The following is a 22032-nucleotide window of genomic DNA, read 5'->3' as shown; positions in this document are numbered from 1 at the left end:
CCTACGCACGTCAAAAGCTATGTTTAAGCAAAGTATATTTCAGAGTAGGACCATGACTGGTAATGAAGGAGGTTACTGGGTTGTCCAAGGAGGCCATGCAAAACTTTTTTAAGGCTAATTTTCTTATTTAGGAGTACCAGAAGAAATGCAAAAAAAGAGCTTTAGGGGCACCAAATTTGGGCTTTAACTTAACGCCCTTTTAAGCTTTTGAGGGAGCTTAAAATACTCTTTTCAGATTTGACCAAACATATGATCTTTCCACCTCTTTATGGGGGTTGGTAATGCAATAACAAACTATCCATCAATCTTGCTTCACAACAGCATTGGTGGCTCTTGGTGGTGTTTGAGCTTCGAGTTAGTTTTTTGGCGGTAGAGTGAGTTGTGGTGGCTAGTGGCAATTTTTGGGGTTTGATTTGGAATGTGTTTAACAATTTGGGTTGGATGTTGGCCGTCTGAAGTGGTGTTTTGTTGGTGGTATGGATTTTTGGATGGTCTTAGAACTTGTGCGTGATGACTTGTGTACTGGCTTAGGGAAGGGTGTTTTAAAGGTGAATGCATCCTATGCTTCGAGTGTATGCAGCGAGACACTTAATGGTATGTGTATTCCATTGGTATGTGGAGCGGCCTACATACTGTGAGAGACTCGCTACATACACCTGAAACATAAGATACTTTTTTGTTTGGGAAGAAAAAAGTGGTGAAAATTTTGATTGTAAACAAAGAATAAATAAATAAATATTTAATAAATGGAATACATAAAGTATAAAAAGGTTGTTAAAAAGTTTATTTAAAAACGTGATTAACTATTTTTTTTTCTACAATAAAATGGTCTTTTAGCTCAAATCTGGTGAATTGTTGAAGATGCTCTCAAAACAAGGAGCCCTAAGAAGTCAAACAATGCTCTTATAAATCATTTCATGACACTTACCTATAATTTAAAACTTCCAATTAATAACACATGCTTCCTTTTCATTATGAAATTTATTTTCTTTTTCTTTTTATTTTCTTTTTAATTTTTAGAGACAATAGCAATTGGAAGCTATAAGCTCACCAAGCCTGAAAGTAATTTTGAAATATTAGAACTTCGTGTTTTGAATTTTGATATTCATTTAAGATAGTTTTTTTTTCCATGATAATTTTCAAGAATCAAATAAATCGTTTTGTTCCTTCTACTAGCACCATATTGTAGGATTAATATTTAAAAATCTTCAAAAAATATTAAACATTTAAAAGAAAAAATTTCCCTTTATTCTCTTATCCCTGAGGGAGTGAACTTTTTTTTTTTTTGGGAGAAAGCCTTGAGGGAGTGAACTTGAATTATCCATAACTAATATATATATATATATTATACTTTTTCTTGCTTTCATTAAAGTGGAGAATGGAGGATTCGATCAAGCCAAAGTTGTCTTTTATGAGAGAATCATGCAACATCACTGAGTTATTAGACTCTTAGCTCATATTATTATACTTTAGTAAGCAGTTGATTGAATGACTGATATTAATAATAAATTCTTGTAGACAAAGAAATTAGAAAGACGTTAGTATGATATTGGTCATCAAGTTTCCAATTTGCAAGTAAATGTTTCTAAATTTTGAGACGAAAAAAAGTTTAAGCATTTTTTTAGAATTTTTTATATTAGGGTGTTACTTTGATTGTAGCATAGAATCTTGGTTGGACTTACTTGGTAGTTATGAGTGTGCTCGAGTTGAACTAATTGTAGTCAATTTGGCTGACCTTAATAAATTACATAAACTAATAGACCTTATCCTAATTAATTTTTTTTTTATTCATATCATCAATGAAATTCAAATAAACTATACAATTATTTTTTTGGTAATCTAGATATTATGATTTAAATACATAAACATGGTATAGTCACGTAGAGGAATGGACAATATGGTTTGAGAATTGAGATATTTGAATATCTACATAGTTGATAGTACTTCTAAAAAAAAAAAAAACATAGTGATGGAATAGAATAGCCCATTGACCTAATTTGAGAATTGGGATATTTTAATACGATGAAAATATTCTCTAATGATTTTTAGAAAAGGTAAAAGAAAAAAAATTAACTTTGGCGGTGCACCAAAGGCCCAAAGGATCCAGCGATATTTACAGGGGTAATTTCGTCATTCCACAAAAATAAAGCCGTGTTTGGTCACGAAACAAAAATATAAAAGCGAACCCATCCCTCTCTGCTTCACCTAAAGAGCGCCGAAGAGAGAGAGAGACCAAAACCATTCTATTTTTTTTTATTTTCTTCGAACCCAAAAGAAAAAAAAGAAAAAAAAAATAGGGCAAAAAAAAAAAAAAAAAAATGAAATTTAGAATTTTAGTAGTGTAATGTTACTACAATAGTTGTATTGGATTAATGTCTGGCTATTTTTTGTTTTCATTATCTTCTTGGGTCCTTTTTTTTTGTTTTGATAGAGTAATGATGTTCAGATTAAGTGGCTAGGTGGAGAAGGCTGTACTTCTCTGATTTTTGGTTAGTTTTCTTTGCTCTTGATTCACTTAAAAAAAAGGCAATTTTCAGGGCATTGAAGGTATGCTTTGAATTTTTTTGCTTTCAGCTGGATAAAACTAGCTGTCAGTGTTGCCAATGAGCTTTACCTCAACTGGCACCTCCGCTTTTTATAAGTGCTAGGTGGAGAGTGAGGTCGTGGGTTCAAGACCCAATGGGTACATGTGCAACTTAAAAGTGTTTGATCTTAGTGTTTCCATTTGCCAAGTCATATTTTTCCATTCACTAGTTGATAGCAGTGGCCGTTTTGATACATGTTTTAAAGGTTAAGGACTAAACTGAAACATTTGAAGGTTAGGAACCATTTTGAAACATGGGGCAAAGGTTAAAGACAAAAGGGGTAATTAAACCTAGCTTTATTTATGATGTTACGGAATAGAAAGTTAATCTCATGTAGAGCTATGACCAGACATTTATTACACTTCTATTTGAAACTCTCTCTATGACATACGTCACATACCTCCATATATTGGTAATAAGCAGTCAAAGGATTAAGTATTTCATATGACGTGTGGATCTATCAACATGTTTTAAGCAAATTATGATTTTTGCAGTTTGTTGGGTTAGTCTATTCATGAATCATGATAGTAACAGAATATATGATATATAGATTCTGGGTTTAATTTATCAATGGATGTGTTTATTTATTTATTTATTTATTTATTTTTTTGCTTGATGGGTGCGTTTAGTGAATCTTATTTGCTATGCAATTAGTGTTTATTTTTAAATAATATGTTGATGTTGTTATTGAATAAGTCTTGCTTAAAGTCATATTGCTATGGAGCTTTTTGTGACCTGAAACCTAACAAATTGAATATTTCTTTCATGTATTTATACATATCTCACCAATGTTGACTCAGCCGTGCAATCTTTTTCCCTCTTGAGATTTGCCATGTGTGTCCCAGGATGATTAACTTGTCTTTCTGATTTTGTTTCTTACAATATCAACTTGATGTTATTATGCAGGAAGATCATGGTAGTCCTAAAGGGGATCTGTTAGCCGACTTTGAGGATGCACTGTTGGAGCAACGTCCAAATTGCATGTCAGGTTTTGGATTGACTGCATTACGGGAAAATCGTTATCAGAGTCACATTCAGCATCGATTGACAGAGCTTGAAGGTTACTAAATTTTATAAGGAACCTTCACCTTGTGTATCATATTTTTGGTGCATGATATTTAAGTATCTTTGCATTCACTATTTTCTGATGGTTCTTTTTATCTTTTAAGTAGTAGAGCTGATAGATTATTTATTTTATTGATAATTTCATTCTTATGGCATTTGGCTGCTTTTAAATATCAAAGATCTATGGAAGAATAGCCTTGGCAAGTTCCACTAGTTAATTAATTGATTATCATTTATGGTTATTTTTCTTTGCTGTCAACCATATTCTAGAGTAGATGTTGCGATGTAGGATATGGGTACAATAAGGATGTGGAGATTAGCTAGCTCTATGGTTGGTTCTTGTCTGGTGGAAAAAAAAATGTGGGGGGAATAGGGATATGTGATTGAAGTAAAGATGGTGGTGGTTGTTGGATTAAAATTTGGAGCTGCTGCTAGACCTTGTTGACATGGATTTACCACCTTTATATTTCATTTCTTGATCTATATGTAGTGTACTGATTGGAAAATGTCTGGAGGCTTTCTCTAAGGTATTGATAGACTAAACTGCTTTGAGATCTCCTCCCCCCTCTCCCTCAAAGTGGTTCTTTTTTGTCTTTTTACAAATTAATTGTTACTAATATCAAGTTTTTGTCTAGCTAATCTTTCAAAATGGATAACTTATGTAACCCTAGTCCACTGCCTATGTACTTGTGGATCACTTTTGTTTAACTTTCATTGAAGAATTTTTACTTATTAAAAAAAGGATTACTTATGCGTTTATTTCTTGAACCAGTATTGCCTTCAAATAGAGGTGAGGAGCTGCAGACAAAGTGCTTGCTCGAACTATACGGGCTAAAGGTAAACTTGATACCCTAAATTATAACAAATTCTTAAACATTGAACGGAGGATGGCAGTTGTCAAATAAAGGTAAGGCTGCATTTGGTTATACTTCCTTGAAATGATTCTTTTTGAAGCAACTTGTTATGTTGGGTTACAAGGATTGGTTCTTCTAAGAGAGGATCGGTTTTCCTTGGTCCTTACCCAAAAACAAAAGAAACTAATTCTGATTTCTGAGAGTTGTTTCATGGAGAAATTTGAGAACTGTTGCCCATGAAGAAATAACCAAATGTGGCCTATGTTAATGAGTCAATGATTTTACAAATGCCAATTTCTATGTTGCTTGTTGGATTTTATTTTAAAATGGTGGTAAGGGAGTTCTCCTAGTGATGGTTATAGTTGAATGTGTTTTACTACTTGTTACTTCTGATGCTAAGAGATGTTCCTTGTTGGTGACTACCTTTTTTCCCGGCAGCTGGCGGAATTGCAAAGCAAGGTTCGATCTGAGGTGAGTTCAGAGTACTGGCTTCGTGTGAACTGTGCAGAACCTGACAAGCAATTATTTGACTGGGGCATGATGCGACTGCGTCGTCCACTTTATGGTGTCGGAGATGCTTTTGCCATGGATGCTGACGACCAATTCAGGAAGAAACGGGATGCTGAGGTATTTTATTACTTTATAGATTACTTGAAAAAAAGAAAAGAAAACAAAATGAATACTGTATAACAATGATAAAAGGTTAAAATTATTTATACCTGGTCAAGTTTTGGCCTGAGAAACTCTTAGAAAGGGCCACTTATCAGTGAGTCTCATCTTCATGTGTTTAAATTATAGTATGATTTTTATAGACGAGTTATATAGATAAAAAGATCCAAATATGGATCATTGAAGTGTAGAGAAAGAGTACTCTGTCCCTAGACACAGCTGATATGGTTAAAACCTTTGATGCAGAGATTGTCAAGGTTGGAAGAGGAGGAGAAGAATTATATTGAAACTAGAAAAAGAAAATTTTTTGCGGAAGTACTCAATGCAGTGCGCGAATTCCAATTGCAAATTCAAAATTCTATGAAACGCCGGAGGCAAAGGAATGATGGGATCATGGTCTGCTACGTGTCTTTCCTCTATTTGTTCATTTTTACATTTTATGCCTACTTAAAATGGGATATAGAGATAAAAACATTGTGGGAAAGGTGCGGGGAAATATTTTAAAAAGAGGGGTGGAAAAAAAGAGAAAAGACAAACATGGTTAGTCGAAAGCAGGCTTCCCATTGGTCTCAGGAACTATTCCAGTGACTTTACAATAATGCTTTATGACCCTAGCTATTTGACATGCAACTTTAAAACATCCTTTGTTGCTAGGAGTTTTGTCCTTGTTTCAGAAGGCATTTCAGATTAAAATTAATGGTAATTCAAACCTTTATTTTTTGTTTTATACTTTGCAACCAGAGTATAACTGAATTTTGTAAACCAATCCTGTTTGTAACAATGTCACAGCAGTTACTAGATAATCTATATATCAAGCTAATAAAGAGATTCTCTCTCTCTCTCTCTCTCTCTCTCTCTCTCTCTATATATATATATATATCAATTTTTTAATTATCTTTTAAACACTTTTTTGTTTTGTTTTACATCTTCTCTTGATGAAGAATGCTAGTAAGAAACAAGTTACTGCAATCTTCTGAGATTCGCTTCAGAAGGTGAAAGCTTTTTAGAGATGGAGAGAAAATTATTGTTACTTTTTTCTGGCTGAGTAATCAGTTATCACTTAGAGCAAAGGTCATAAGCAAAAATGAAATGTATAATATTGCTATTATAGTGTCTACTGAAAATACCAATGATAAGAATTTTGGCAGCAATGGCATCAAAGGCTAAGGCAACGTGCTACACGGGCAGAGAAATTGAGGTTCCAAGCCTTGAAGTCCGATGACCAAGAAGCATACATGAGAATGGTAAAAGAGAGCAAAAATGAACGATTGACAATGCTGCTTGAAGAAACAAATAAACTTCTTGTAAATTTGGGAGCTGCTGTTAAACGTCAGAAAGACGCTAAACATTCAGATGACATAGAGGCCTTGAAAGACTCAGAAGCTGATTTGCCTGAATTGGATGCTTCAAACGATGGAACTCCTCAAGATTTACTTCCTGAGGAAGAGATGGACATCATTGATTCTAATGGCAACAGTGAAACTAGTGATTTACTTGAAGGTCAGAGGCAGTATCACTCAGCCATCCATTCAATTCAAGAAAAGGTAAAGGATAAAACCTAATTTCCTGCATCATATTACTTAGTGCAAAGCTATTTTAGTGCAAGGTTCTATGTTTGAAACCCCCTCTTTGCTCTATCAAATGGATTTGAACCTTAATTGTTTGGCTAGTGCATAAAATATATAGACTGCCAAACATTCATGGGGAATGATAAATTAATTAGTGGTTGCAATCTGAATGTGCGATAAAGCCTTTATGTAATTTTTAAGAAGATAACAACGCCATATGGTACTTGTGCAATGGTTTATATCACTCTTCTAGTGAGGAGTTTGAACTTTGAAACTTCTTTGGCTGTTGCCTCTTGGAAGTCTCCCAAACTCATCTACTTTCCCAAAATTTGGGAACCCTAATATTTTATGTTATCAAACTTGTATAACGTGGTACAAATTAGAATAATGCAACATGAAAATTAAAGACAAGAAATAAAGGATAGATAACCAATGAGCCAACACCTAAACTTGCTTGGAATCAACATCAAGAAGGGTAAACCTCTAGGGATCAGTACCTAGGGTTGGTTGGAGTTAGCACCAAACAATTGGAACAATTTCAAGAAATTGCATTCATCATCAAAATATCCTCCTCCATAGGAGTACATTATTGTCCTTATATAAACTACTAAACCCCATTTCTAATTAACATAGGAAAACCCAAATTCTAATTGACTAGGGAAATCCCAATTATTCAATTACAAAAATACCTTTGACTTTAAATAAAAATACTAATAAACCTAATTAAGTACTTAGACCTAAAATAAAATACAACTGACTTCAAAATTAAATAAGACTAAATTTAAATATATATCTCTTTGTGCCTCCTGCATCATTGTATGGTTAGTTTTGTATTTTTTTATGATTTTTTGTTGTTGTTGTGTGTGTGTTCTAAAATCTCTATAGATTTGATGGGTGGGGCATAATTTTGAACAGATTCCAACATAGAGGGCCTAATAATCTCTGCTTGGAGCTGTTTTAAGTGTGGACTGCATGATGTACATTGCTTCAATCCCTTTTCTTTTCTTTCTGTGTATGGATGTATGTTTACTTACCCCAAAAAGTGTATGATTGTGTTGAACTCCTATAATTAAAGCATAAGTAACGGTCTTAAGATTGCTAAATGCTTGACAAGTGCTCCATTTTACATAAGAATGCTTGATGTTTCAAAAATAATGTATGCAAATTCCATGCAATTTTTTTTGTTGCTAATACTTGAAATCTCTGTTATAGTTTTTGGGGAAAAAAAAAATACTGAAAACATCACTTATAATGGAATCAGTGAATCTAACTGAATTTAAGTTGTACAGGTAACTGAGCAGCCGGCCATGCTTCAAGGTGGAGAGCTAAGACCATACCAGGTAGAGGGGCTTCAGTGGATGGTTTCATTGTTCAATAACAACTTAAATGGAATTTTAGCTGATGAGATGGGTCTGGGGAAGACAATACAAACCATTTCATTGATAGCATATCTCATGGAGAGCAAGGGTGTAACTGGGCCCCACTTGATAGTGGCTCCAAAGGCTGTATTACCAAATTGGAGTTATGAGTTCTCAATGTGGGCTCCTAGGTATGCAAAAAGAATTCTTTGAAACCTACATCTGTGTGTGTGTGTGTGTGAGAGAGAGAGGTTACTTTGAAATCACTCTTCAATTTTCTTTCTGAACCAGTATTGCAGCTTTTCTTTATGATGGACGTCAAGAAGAGAGAAAGGCAATGAGGGAAAAGTTATCAGGGGAGGGCAAATTTAATGTGTTGATCACACACTACGATCTTATCATGAGAGATAAGGCATTTCTGAAGAAAATTCACTGGTACTACATGATTGTTGATGAAGGGCATCGGTTAAAGAATCATGAAAGCGTTCTTGCAAAGACTCTTGTCTCAGGGTATGTATTGACTGAGCTTCTTGTGATGTTTAATATGTATAAGTTGTGTGAATTCTTCAAGAAAAAAAAAAGGTAAATGTAACTCATCCACCCAAACAGGGTTTAACTAGTGACTTCACCCTCCACTTATTGCTTATGGAGCCATTTGGCCAATTTTAACTTATATCTCTTATCCTAGTTTTATGGTTATGTGATGATGTTTATTAACTCTCGCAATTCATTAATATGGTGTGGAATTCACTTCCAATGTTATATAGGTATTTACTTTGTAATTTTGATTTCTCTGAAACTAGAAAGAACATTTGTGAGCCTAACCCAATAATTAAAATAAATAAATAAATGATCAAGTGCTCAACTTATGCTATCAGCCATAATTGTCTTGAGTGGTAATTATTTGGAACCCTACCCAAAATGGGAATGATGGCATTGTTAGTTCTGATTTCTCACTATTCTTGAATGAAAGATCCACTTGTTCTGGTTTTGAATGAAGTCTTTTTGAGAAGTAAAATGCATAGATGCATGGAGTCTCAAGAAATTTGCACTTGACAACAACAACAACAAAGTCTTAGTCCCAAAATTTGGGGTCAAAATTTGAGATTTGTAATAATATTATAGTTTCTAAACTATACAATCCATCAAAAGTTGCTACTCTTAAGCTTTCACTCTTAGCTCTGGTGTTAACCTAGCTATGCTGTGTATAATTCTTGTGGAAATTGTTACGATAATCCTTTTGGTACCAGGATGATTATGATTGATTTTCTCATTTTATTTATTAGATATTTTCGATAAATGCTGCTGATTTTTTCGGGAGTTTTTGATAAAATTTAAAAATTGAGAATGCTTCTTCAAGTAAATTTCTACTTGTATGCAGCTATCAGATACAACGGAGGCTTCTGTTAACGGGTACCCCAATACAGAATAGTTTGCAGGAATTGTGGGCCCTGCTTAATTTTCTTCTGCCGCACATTTTCAATTCAGTTCAGAATTTCGAGGAGTGGTTTAATGCACCCTTTAAGGGTAAGGGTGATGTTTCTCTTACAGATGAAGAAGAGCTACTGATCATTCGTCGTCTGCATCAAGTCGGTATTGTCTCCTAATTTGTATATTATTTATTTTTTCTGGACATTCTCGTTAAAATACTTCTGTAATTCTTAGGTTATAAGACCTTTCATATTGAGGAGGAAAAAGGATGAGGTGGAGAAATACCTTCCTGGGAAATCCCAGGTCATTTTGAAATGCGATACGTCAGCTTGGCAGAAAGCATATTATCAACAAATTACAGATGTGGGCAGAGTTGGGCTAGATAATGGTTTGTAGCTTCCAAACCTGCATGCAATGCATATGCATTTGAACATTCCATACTACATTTAAATAACACCCCCGCCCCCAAACAACACCCCCCCCCCCCCCCCCCCCCCCCCCCAAACACACACACACACAAAACCAAAAAACACACTAATTGTTCCTCAAAATGCTTCTGATTTGGAAAAGTGCTAACTTGGGTGGGCATTTCAAAATTTTTTTCTTGCTTCGTGTCATATTGTTGGGCCTCAATCTATTTTGGGATGTGCCAAAATATCGTTCTATTTGAAAAGTCAATAAAGATTGATAACTTTCTTAATTTATCCTTTACTTTATTTGAAAAGTCAATACCCCATATAAATTAAGGAGGGTAGTTTGGAAAACTTATTCATTATTCTCATTTGAAAGATGAGGTATTAAATGATTTTCCGTTAAAAATGGGATATCTAAATTGGACAAAAATACGGAGGGGGTATTTCTTAGTTATTCCACCTTATATCTAGCCATATTTTATGCATTGTTAGAAGTTTAGGGCTATCATGCACGCCTATGTTAGGTTTATTTTCTACAGTGACCACTTCAGCAAAAACACTGAAGGTTTAATGTTATATCTCCCTCCCCAAGACCTTCCCTTTTGTAATCAACACCAAGTGTCCCCGCACACANAATAGGGAAAAAAAAAAAAAAAAAAAAGAGAAGCGAAATTATAAACCCACAGAGACAGAACTAACAAAAAGGATTAGAATTTGTTGGCACTAACAATTTTTCAAATATCCGTTGGCACACAAAGAAGAGAGCAAAAAAAGGGACCGTTGGGGGGCGCTCCCGCCATGGCTCAGCTCGAGAGCCAGGCTCAGACCCAAGGCCACGAGCCCTGGCTCGACCCTGACCACGTCCGCAGCACCAAGTCTCTGATCTGCGCTCTCAATCTCGTCTCTCGCAACCTCCCTCTCCCTCCTGACCTATTCGACGCCGTTTCCTCCATCTGTTCCTCCCGCGAAGACGCAGACGCCGTGGAGGCCCGAAACGGCGTCGTCGTCGTCGGTGCTGCTGCTGCTGCTGTTGGTGAATCCGGATCCGTTGCGAGCAAGGTTTTGGTTTGGCGATGTTGTTGTGTGTTTTTTTTTTTGTGTTCTTGCTTCTTGGATTTTGGTGTTTTTTGTGAGGGTTCGGATTTTGCGTGGTTTGGAGGGGTTAGGGTTGGGGATTTTGTGTGGGAGTGGTGAATTAGGGTTTTTGTTGTTGGTTTTGTGTATGTGTGTTTGTGTTTTTATGTGGTTGAATTGCTTTCTCTTTGGGTGTTGGGGGCTTTTCTTTGAGTTAATTTGAAGGAGTTTTGTGGGATTAGGGTTTAGGGTTGGGATTTTTGTTTGTGCTATTGCTGTTTTTTTTTTTGGATTTTTCCTGTTTTTGTTTGTGTGATTGTTTTATAATGGAGTTTATGAGCTGAGGGAAATTTGTGAGATTAGGTTTGTCTAGGGTTGAAGGGATTGTTTTGTTGGTTTCTTTTGAGTGTTTACAATGGGTGAGTGTGTGTGTGTGTGTGGAAATTTAGAATTTTAGTAGTGTAATGTTACTACAATAGTTGTATTGGATTAATGTCTGGCTATTTTTTGTTTTCATTATCTTCTTGGGTCCTTTTTTTTTGTTTTGATAGAGTAATGATGTTCAGATTAAGTGGCTAGGTGGAGAAGGCTGTACTTCTCTGATTTTTGGTTAGTTTTCTTTGCTCTTGATTCACTTAAAAAAAAGGCAATTTTCAGGGCATTGAAGGTATGCTTTGAATTTTTTTGCTTTCAGCTGGATAAAACTAGCTGTCAGTGTTGCCAATGAGCTTTACCTCAACTGGCACCTCCGCTTTTTATAAGTGCTAGGTGGAGAGTGAGGTCGTGGGTTCAAGACCCAATGGGTACATGTGCAACTTAAAAGTGTTTGATCTTAGTGTTTCCATTTGCCAAGTCATATTTTTCCATTCACTAGTTGATAGCAGTGGCCGTTTTGATACATGTTTTAAAGGTTAAGGACTAAACTGAAACATTTGAAGGTTAGGAACCATTTTGAAACATGGGGCAAAGGTTAAAGACAAAAGGGGTAATTAAACCTAGCTTTATTTATGATGTTACGGAATAGAAAGTTAATCTCATGTAGAGCTATGACCAGACATTTATTACACTTCTATTTGAAACTCTCTCTATGACATACGTCACATACCTCCATATATTGGTAATAAGCAGTCAAAGGATTAAGTATTTCATATGACGTGTGGATCTATCAACATGTTTTAAGCAAATTATGATTTTTGCAGTTTGTTGGGTTAGTCTATTCATGAATCATGATAGTAACAGAATATATGATATATAGATTCTGGGTTTAATTTATCAATGGATGTGTTTATTTATTTATTTATTTATTTATTTTTTTGCTTGATGGGTGCGTTTAGTGAATCTTATTTGCTATGCAATTAGTGTTTATTTTTAAATAATATGTTGATGTTGTTATTGAATAAGTCTTGCTTAAAGTCATATTGCTATGGAGCTTTTTGTGACCTGAAACCTAACAAATTGAATATTTCTTTCATGTATTTATACATATCTCACCAATGTTGACTCAGCCGTGCAATCTTTTTCCCTCTTGAGATTTGCCATGTGTGTCCCAGGATGATTAACTTGTCTTTCTGATTTTGTTTCTTACAATATCAACTTGATGTTATTATGCAGGAAGATCATGGTAGTCCTAAAGGGGATCTGTTAGCCGACTTTGAGGATGCACTGTTGGAGCAACGTCCAAATTGCATGTCAGGTTTTGGATTGACTGCATTACGGGAAAATCGTTATCAGAGTCACATTCAGCATCGATTGACAGAGCTTGAAGGTTACTAAATTTTATAAGGAACCTTCACCTTGTGTATCATATTTTTGGTGCATGATATTTAAGTATCTTTGCATTCACTATTTTCTGATGGTTCTTTTTATCTTTTAAGTAGTAGAGCTGATAGATTATTTATTTTATTGATAATTTCATTCTTATGGCATTTGGCTGCTTTTAAATATCAAAGATCTATGGAAGAATAGCCTTGGCAAGTTCCACTAGTTAATTAATTGATTATCATTTATGGTTATTTTTCTTTGCTGTCAACCATATTCTAGAGTAGATGTTGCGATGTAGGATATGGGTACAATAAGGATGTGGAGATTAGCTAGCTCTATGGTTGGTTCTTGTCTGGTGGAAAAAAAAATGTGGGGGGAATAGGGATATGTGATTGAAGTAAAGATGGTGGTGGTTGTTGGATTAAAATTTGGAGCTGCTGCTAGACCTTGTTGACATGGATTTACCACCTTTATATTTCATTTCTTGATCTATATGTAGTGTACTGATTGGAAAATGTCTGGAGGCTTTCTCTAAGGTATTGATAGACTAAACTGCTTTGAGATCTCCTCCCCCCTCTCCCTCAAAGTGGTTCTTTTTTGTCTTTTTACAAATTAATTGTTACTAATATCAAGTTTTTGTCTAGCTAATCTTTCAAAATGGATAACTTATGTAACCCTAGTCCACTGCCTATGTACTTGTGGATCACTTTTGTTTAACTTTCATTGAAGAATTTTTACTTATTAAAAAAAGGATTACTTATGCGTTTATTTCTTGAACCAGTATTGCCTTCAAATAGAGGTGAGGAGCTGCAGACAAAGTGCTTGCTCGAACTATACGGGCTAAAGGTAAACTTGATACCCTAAATTATAACAAATTCTTAAACATTGAACGGAGGATGGCAGTTGTCAAATAAAGGTAAGGCTGCATTTGGTTATACTTCCTTGAAATGATTCTTTTTGAAGCAACTTGTTATGTTGGGTTACAAGGATTGGTTCTTCTAAGAGAGGATCGGTTTTCCTTGGTCCTTACCCAAAAACAAAAGAAACTAATTCTGATTTCTGAGAGTTGTTTCATGGAGAAATTTGAGAACTGTTGCCCATGAAGAAATAACCAAATGTGGCCTATGTTAATGAGTCAATGATTTTACAAATGCCAATTTCTATGTTGCTTGTTGGATTTTATTTTAAAATGGTGGTAAGGGAGTTCTCCTAGTGATGGTTATAGTTGAATGTGTTTTACTACTTGTTACTTCTGATGCTAAGAGATGTTCCTTGTTGGTGACTACCTTTTTTCCCGGCAGCTGGCGGAATTGCAAAGCAAGGTTCGATCTGAGGTGAGTTCAGAGTACTGGCTTCGTGTGAACTGTGCAGAACCTGACAAGCAATTATTTGACTGGGGCATGATGCGACTGCGTCGTCCACTTTATGGTGTCGGAGATGCTTTTGCCATGGATGCTGACGACCAATTCAGGAAGAAACGGGATGCTGAGGTATTTTATTACTTTATAGATTACTTGAAAAAAAGAAAAGAAAACAAAATGAATACTGTATAACAATGATAAAAGGTTAAAATTATTTATACCTGGTCAAGTTTTGGCCTGAGAAACTCTTAGAAAGGCCACTTATCAGTGAGTCTCATCTTCATGTGTTTAAATTATAGTATGATTTTTATAGACGAGTTATATAGATAAAAAGATCCAAATATGGATCATTGAAGTGTAGAGAAAGAGTACTCTGTCCCTAGACACAGCTGATATGGTTAAAACCTTTGATGCAGAGATTGTCAAGGTTGGAAGAGGAGGAGAAGAATTATATTGAAACTAGAAAAAGAAAATTTTTTGCGGAAGTACTCAATGCAGTGCGCGAATTCCAATTGCAAATTCAAAATTCTATGAAACGCCGGAGGCAAAGGAATGATGGGATCATGGTCTGCTACGTGTCTTTCCTCTATTTGTTCATTTTTACATTTTATGCCTACTTAAAATGGGATATAGAGATAAAAACATTGTGGGAAAGGTGCGGGGAAATATTTTAAAAAGAGGGGTGGAAAAAAAGAGAAAAGACAAACATGGTTAGTCGAAAGCAGGCTTCCCATTGGTCTCAGGAACTATTCCAGTGACTTTACAATAATGCTTTATGACCCTAGCTATTTGACATGCAACTTTAAAACATCCTTTGTTGCTAGGAGTTTTGTCCTTGTTTCAGAAGGCATTTCAGATTAAAATTAATGGTAATTCAAACCTTTATTTTTTGTTTTATACTTTGCAACCAGAGTATAACTGAATTTTGTAAACCAATCCTGTTTGTAACAATGTCACAGCAGTTACTAGATAATCTATATATCAAGCTAATAAAGAGATTCTCTCTCTCTCTCTCTCTCTCTCTCTCTCTCTCTATATATATATATATATCAATTTTTTAATTATCTTTTAAACACTTTTTTGTTTTGTTTTACATCTTCTCTTGATGAAGAATGCTAGTAAGAAACAAGTTACTGCAATCTTCTGAGATTCGCTTCAGAAGGTGAAAGCTTTTTAGAGATGGAGAGAAAATTATTGTTACTTTTTTCTGGCTGAGTAATCAGTTATCACTTAGAGCAAAGGTCATAAGCAAAAATGAAATGTATAATATTGCTATTATAGTGTCTACTGAAAATACCAATGATAAGAATTTTGGCAGCAATGGCATCAAAGGCTAAGGCAACGTGCTACACGGGCAGAGAAATTGAGGTTCCAAGCCTTGAAGTCCGATGACCAAGAAGCATACATGAGAATGGTAAAAGAGAGCAAAAATGAACGATTGACAATGCTGCTTGAAGAAACAAATAAACTTCTTGTAAATTTGGGAGCTGCTGTTAAACGTCAGAAAGACGCTAAACATTCAGATGACATAGAGGCCTTGAAAGACTCAGAAGCTGATTTGCCTGAATTGGATGCTTCAAACGATGGAACTCCTCAAGATTTACTTCCTGAGGAAGAGATGGACATCATTGATTCTAATGGCAACAGTGAAACTAGTGATTTACTTGAAGGTCAGAGGCAGTATCACTCAGCCATCCATTCAATTCAAGAAAAGGTAAAGGATAAAACCTAATTTCCTGCATCATATTACTTAGTGCAAAGCTATTTTAGTGCAAGGTTCTATGTTTGAAACCCCCTCTTTGCTCTATCAAATGGATTTGAACCTTAATTGTTTGGCTAGTGCATAAAATATATAGACTGCCAAACATTCATGGGGAATGATAAATTAATTAGTGGTTGCAATCTGAATGTGCGATAAAGCCTTTATGTAATTTTTAAGAAGATAACAACGCCATATGGTACTTGTGCAATGGTTTATATCACTCTTCTAGTGAGGAGTTTGAACTTTGAAACTTCTTTGGCTGTTGCCTCTTGGAAGTCTCCCAAACTCATCTACTTTCCCAAAATTTGGGAACCCTAATATTTTATGTTATCAAACTTGTATAACGTGGTACAAATTAGAATAATGCAACATGAAAATTAAAGACAAGAAATAAAGGATAGATAACCAATGAGCCAACACCTAAACTTGCTTGGAATCAACATCAAGAAGGGTAAACCTCTAGGGATCAGTACCTAGGGTTGGTTGGAGTTAGCACCAAACAATTGGAACAATTTCAAGAAATTGCATTCATCATCAAAATATCCTCCTCCATAGGAGTACATTATTGTCCTTATATAAACTACTAAACCCCATTTCTAATTAACATAGGAAAACCCAAATTCTAATTGACTAGGGAAATCCCAATTATTCAATTACAAAAATACCTTTGACTTTAAATAAAAATACTAATAAACCTAATTAAGTACTTAGACCTAAAATAAAATACAACTGACTTCAAAATTAAATAAGACTAAATTTAAATATATATCTCTTTGTGCCTCCTGCATCATTGTATGGTTAGTTTTGTATTTTTTTATGATTTTTTGTTGTTGTTGTGTGTGTGTTCTAAAATCTCTATAGATTTGATGGGTGGGGCATAATTTTGAACAGATTCCAACATAGAGGGCCTAATAATCTCTGCTTGGAGCTGTTTTAAGTGTGGACTGCATGATGTACATTGCTTCAATCCCTTTTCTTTTCTTTCTGTGTATGGATGTATGTTTACTTACCCCAAAAAGTGTATGATTGTGTTGAACTCCTATAATTAAAGCATAAGTAACGGTCTTAAGATTGCTAAATGCTTGACAAGTGCTCCATTTTACATAAGAATGCTTGATGTTTCAAAAATAATGTATGCAAATTCCATGCAATTTTTTTTGTTGCTAATACTTGAAATCTCTGTTATAGTTTTTGGGGAAAAAAAAATACTGAAAACATCACTTATAATGGAATCAGTGAATCTAACTGAATTTAAGTTGTACAGGTAACTGAGCAGCCGGCCATGCTTCAAGGTGGAGAGCTAAGACCATACCAGGTAGAGGGGCTTCAGTGGATGGTTTCATTGTTCAATAACAACTTAAATGGAATTTTAGCTGATGAGATGGGTCTGGGGAAGACAATACAAACCATTTCATTGATAGCATATCTCATGGAGAGCAAGGGTGTAACTGGGCCCCACTTGATAGTGGCTCCAAAGGCTGTATTACCAAATTGGAGTTATGAGTTCTCAATGTGGGCTCCTAGGTATGCAAAAAGAATTCTTTGAAACCTACATCTGTGTGTGTGTGTGTGTGAGAGAGAGAGGTTACTTTGAAATCACTCTTCAATTTTCTTTCTGAACCAGTATTGCAGCTTTTCTTTATGATGGACGTCAAGAAGAGAGAAAGGCAATGAGGGAAAAGTTATCAGGGGAGGGCAAATTTAATGTGTTGATCACACACTACGATCTTATCATGAGAGATAAGGCATTTCTGAAGAAAATTCACTGGTACTACATGATTGTTGATGAAGGGCATCGGTTAAAGAATCATGAAAGCGTTCTTGCAAAGACTCTTGTCTCAGGGTATGTATTGACTGAGCTTCTTGTGATGTTTAATATGTATAAGTTGTGTGAATTCTTCAAGAAAAAAAAAAGGTAAATGTAACTCATCCACCCAAACAGGGTTTAACTAGTGACTTCACCCTCCACTTATTGCTTATGGAGCCATTTGGCCAATTTTAACTTATATCTCTTATCCTAGTTTTATGGTTATGTGATGATGTTTATTAACTCTCGCAATTCATTAATATGGTGTGGAATTCACTTCCAATGTTATATAGGTATTTACTTTGTAATTTTGATTTCTCTGAAACTAGAAAGAACATTTGTGAGCCTAACCCAATAATTAAAATAAATAAATAAATGATCAAGTGCTCAACTTATGCTATCAGCCATAATTGTCTTGAGTGGTAATTATTTGGAACCCTACCCAAAATGGGAATGATGGCATTGTTAGTTCTGATTTCTCACTATTCTTGAATGAAAGATCCACTTGTTCTGGTTTTGAATGAAGTCTTTTTGAGAAGTAAAATGCATAGATGCATGGAGTCTCAAGAAATTTGCACTTGACAACAACAACAACAAAGTCTTAGTCCCAAAATTTGGGGTCAAAATTTGAGATTTGTAATAATATTATAGTTTCTAAACTATACAATCCATCAAAAGTTGCTACTCTTAAGCTTTCACTCTTAGCTCTGGTGTTAACCTAGCTATGCTGTGTATAATTCTTGTGGAAATTGTTACGATAATCCTTTTGGTACCAGGATGATTATGATTGATTTTCTCATTTTATTTATTAGATATTTTCGATAAATGCTGCTGATTTTTTCGGGAGTTTTTGATAAAATTTAAAAATTGAGAATGCTTCTTCAAGTAAATTTCTACTTGTATGCAGCTATCAGATACAACGGAGGCTTCTGTTAACGGGTACCCCAATACAGAATAGTTTGCAGGAATTGTGGGCCCTGCTTAATTTTCTTCTGCCGCACATTTCAATTCCCCCCCCCCCCCCCCCCCCCCCCCTCTTTTTTGTATTAAACATTTTGAGAACTGAAAATTGCTTTTACATTTTTGCTCCCAAAAGTAAATTTATTTTGTTTTATTTTTTTCAAAATGCTAAATAAACAGTTACCACCTCATTTCATGAAGCAAATGACAATTAATATTGCTGTCCCATGGATTAAAAGCTCAAACTACAATTTTTTTAGAGAGAAACTGTGGGGTAGTTTTATATTCTTTTTGGTAACAGTGGATTTTTACTTTCATGTTTATTTATTCATCTCTTTCATCTGAAGGTATAGTTTTAAATTTTAAATTCTGCACAAGTCACCACCTGTTCACTAATATAGAAGATTTGCAGGTGCTGGGAAATCAAAGGGTCTACAGAACCTGACAATGCAGCTCAGGAAGTGTTGTAACCATCCATACCTTTTTGTTGCGGGAGATTATAATATGTGGCGCAAGGAGGAGATAGCCAGAGCATCTGGGAAATTTGAACTTCTTGATCGTTTACTGCCAAAACTTCACAGATCAGGGCATAGAGTTCTGCTTTTCTCACAAATGACTCGTCTCCTTGACATTTTAGAAATTTATCTGCAACTTCACAATTATAAGTATCTTAGACTGGATGGTAACACCAAAACCGAGAGTAGAGGATCTCTAGTAGACCAATTCAATGCTCCAGGCTCTCCTTACTTCATGTTCCTCTTGAGCACTCGTGCTGGAGGTCTTGGATTGAACTTACAAACAGCAGATACTGTAATACTTTTTGACATTGACTGGAACCCTCAAATGGATCAACAGGCAGAAGATCGGGCCCATCGTATTGGACAGAAAAAGGAAGTTAGAGTATTTGTGTTAATTACTGTTGGATCAGTTGAAGAGGCAATCTTGGAGCGTGCAAAACAGAAGATGGGCATTGATGCCAAGGTGATCCAGGCAGGACTTTTCAATACAACTTCCACAGGTTTGTTGTACTTGAATTTCATGCAATGTCATAATATTGTCACTCCCTCCATCTCAAAAACTATATATGAAGTTAAGGGCATTTATTGAAGATTTCCCTACTATGCCTCTTCGTTTATACTCATGCCATTTTAGAATCAAGAAATATTTTGGAAAGATGAATAATATATTCATATTGTGAACTTGCTTATAAAAAAATCCATTATTTTTTCCTGTTCACTTTTTCAGACTTTGGGCAGTAATATATCTTTATCATTCTGGGAGAAATTGGTGGGCATCACTGCCACAAAAGTTGCCACTTATGTCATGAATACCTTTTCTATATTCTGGTGAAAATTTTATGGTGTTAGGGTTTAAATGTCATTTATATATGTGCCACTCCTTATCTTGTTAAGGAATGCAACAGGCAGATTTGTTGCATGCTTAATATAAATGTCTGCCCATTCTTTCTTACTGAAGATTGTGTTAACATGGCACATCTTTCTGTATACAGCTCAGGACAGCAGGCAGATGTTAGAGCAAATCATGCGTAGAGGAACAAGTTCACTTGGGACAGATGTGCCAAGTGAGAGAGAAATCAACCGCCTTGCTGCCCGATCAGATGATGAATTCTGGCTTTTTGAGAAAATGGATGAGGAGAGAAGACAAAAGGAGAAATACAGATCTCGTCTTATGGAAGAACATGAAGTTCCTGAGTGGGCATATTCTCAACCTGAAATTAAGGAAGATGAGGGCCCAGGTGTTGATGGTAGTGGTGCGATGGGAAAGCGGAAAAGAAAGGACGTGGTTTATGCTGATACTCTGAGTGATTTACAGTTTATGAAGGCTGTGGAAAATGGAGAAGACATGTTAAGGCTTTCTGGTAAAAGAAAGAAAAAAGATCATCTTGCAATCGAGGGCAATGCATCAACTAGAAATATTGGTGGTGCAGAGGAAAAGGTATTAGAGCTTGAGAATGAAAACATGCCTATGACAAATGAAGATACCTTTGGTTTGGCCCCAACCCCAAAGAGACCAAAGTCTGAAGAGGAAAATACTGAGAAACATGAATATCAGGGTCCTGGAGGAAGTAACTGGAATGGGCATTTGTTAACATGGAATACCCATAAGAAAAAGAGATCAAGCTTTGTTGTCCAGAGCACATTGTCTGATTCTAGAGGGCAGAATTCCAATGGAAGAGGAAGTGGATGGACTTGATTGAAATGACTCAAAAATAATTTCAAACATGGATATGCGATATTCAGATCAGTAGCTGGACCTCTTGTATTTTTAGCTGCCGGTGTTTTTATACACACGGCTCCAGCTTGGCTAATGTTTGGCAAAGTTACTGGAATTTTGGGGCAGCAAGCTTTAGATGATTATTTGAACTGGTGCGGTTATGGCCGCTCAGTTTCTAGTCACTGGTGTTCTTAACATCTCACATAGTAGCAGTAATGTGAAGTTATCCCAATTAATGAAATGCACTTTTGGTTGTCTTTGGTCTGAACCAGTGTGTTGATAAAGTAGGATATTATTGGTAGCGAAGAGGTTGTAGTTGCAGTTAGTTAGGGCAAAAAGGAGAAGAAGAGACCCGAGTGCTAGTTGCAAATCAATAAACTAAAGCCGGACTCTTGTGCCTATTCAAAATCTCTTCAAGCATGGTCTGATAGTGATAGATGTGATAATTCAAACTTTGTCTTCATAATTTTATTTTATTTATTAGAATTTTCAAAATTTTATGAGATGTGCATTATACGTAATTTAATTTTCTTTTATGCATTCAAGTTCCTGAAATTTCTAAGAAGCCCCTACACATAATTAAGAATGCCATGAGACTTTAATTTTTTTTTTCTTAGCATTATATATTAATATGAGAATGTTTTAGAGGGAAAGATGAAAATCTCTTCTAAGATATGGTAGGCATTTCATTAGCCCCATTAGGGACGACAAAAATTCCACATCTCACTTGACTTGACTTACTCTAAAGAGACGGACCAATCTCGACTTAATCTAAGGAGCCGGGCCAACCTCGCATGTTCAACCCTGAATTTGTATGTATACTTTTATTCAATATATGTTTAACTTGGGTATATATATAACTTAATTTATCATTTATATTATATTTATAATATATTTTTTGTTACGTATTCTATAATATTTTCAAGAACAATCAAAACACTTGCTTTTACTCTTTTTAACACTTTCATGAACATCTTTCATTTTCTCTTTTATCTCTATTATATTAACTAGTTGTAGAAATGTGCAATGCCCGGGAATATTTGACGATTTTTTTTTGTAAGTTTTTTCCCCTTCTTTTTTTCTTTCAAGGAAACATAATGCAACTTACATTTAATTATTATATAAAACG

General features: G+C 35.2%; 2 protein-coding genes across 2 annotated transcripts; both read left to right on the top strand.

The window, feature by feature from the left end:
• Positions 1–3453: 3453 nt before the first annotated feature.
• LOC136067956 (probable ATP-dependent DNA helicase CHR12) lies at positions 3454–21408 on the top strand. Its single transcript, XM_065774454.1, has 11 exons — positions 3454–3645; positions 4423–4487; positions 4943–5131; positions 5420–5569; positions 6322–6717; positions 8031–8290; positions 8391–8609; positions 9481–9688; positions 9765–9918; positions 19081–19686; positions 20179–21408. Exons 1-11 carry the CDS (start codon positions 3486–3488, stop codon positions 20880–20882), a joined length of 3111 nt encoding a protein of 1036 aa, XP_065630526.1. The 5' UTR covers positions 3454–3485; the 3' UTR covers positions 20883–21408.
• LOC112023533 (probable ATP-dependent DNA helicase CHR12) lies at positions 10582–18709 on the top strand (the record flags this gene model as incomplete). Its single annotated transcript, XM_024056142.2, has 9 exons — positions 10582–11002; positions 12629–12782; positions 13560–13624; positions 14080–14268; positions 14556–14705; positions 15458–15853; positions 17166–17425; positions 17526–17744; positions 18616–18709. Coding segments are annotated over exons 1-9 (1788 nt in total), but the record flags the coding sequence as incomplete, so codon positions are not given.
• Positions 21409–22032: the final 624 nt, after the last annotated feature.

Source organism: Quercus suber, unplaced genomic scaffold, assembly GCF_002906115.3.
Source record: "Quercus suber isolate HL8 unplaced genomic scaffold, Cork oak 2.0 scaffold_7, whole genome shotgun sequence".
Classification (NCBI taxonomy): domain Eukaryota; kingdom Viridiplantae; phylum Streptophyta; class Magnoliopsida; order Fagales; family Fagaceae; genus Quercus; species Quercus suber.
The sequence above is the reverse complement of the archived record's forward strand: the minus strand, read 5'-3'. Positions and strand labels throughout refer to the sequence as shown.

Excerpts from the sequence above, each read along its gene's own strand:
- LOC136067956 (XM_065774454.1), top strand. The coding sequence starts at position 3,486 with ATGCAGGAAGATCATGGTAGTCCTAAAGGGGATCTGTTAGCCGACTTT. Across the intron at positions 5,132-5,419 it reads GGAAGAAACGGGATGCTGAG|AGATTGTCAAGGTTGGAAGA; the intron begins GTATTTTATTAC and ends CCTTTGATGCAG. Across the intron at positions 8,291-8,390 it reads TTCTCAATGTGGGCTCCTAG|TATTGCAGCTTTTCTTTATG; the intron begins GTATGCAAAAAG and ends TTTCTGAACCAG.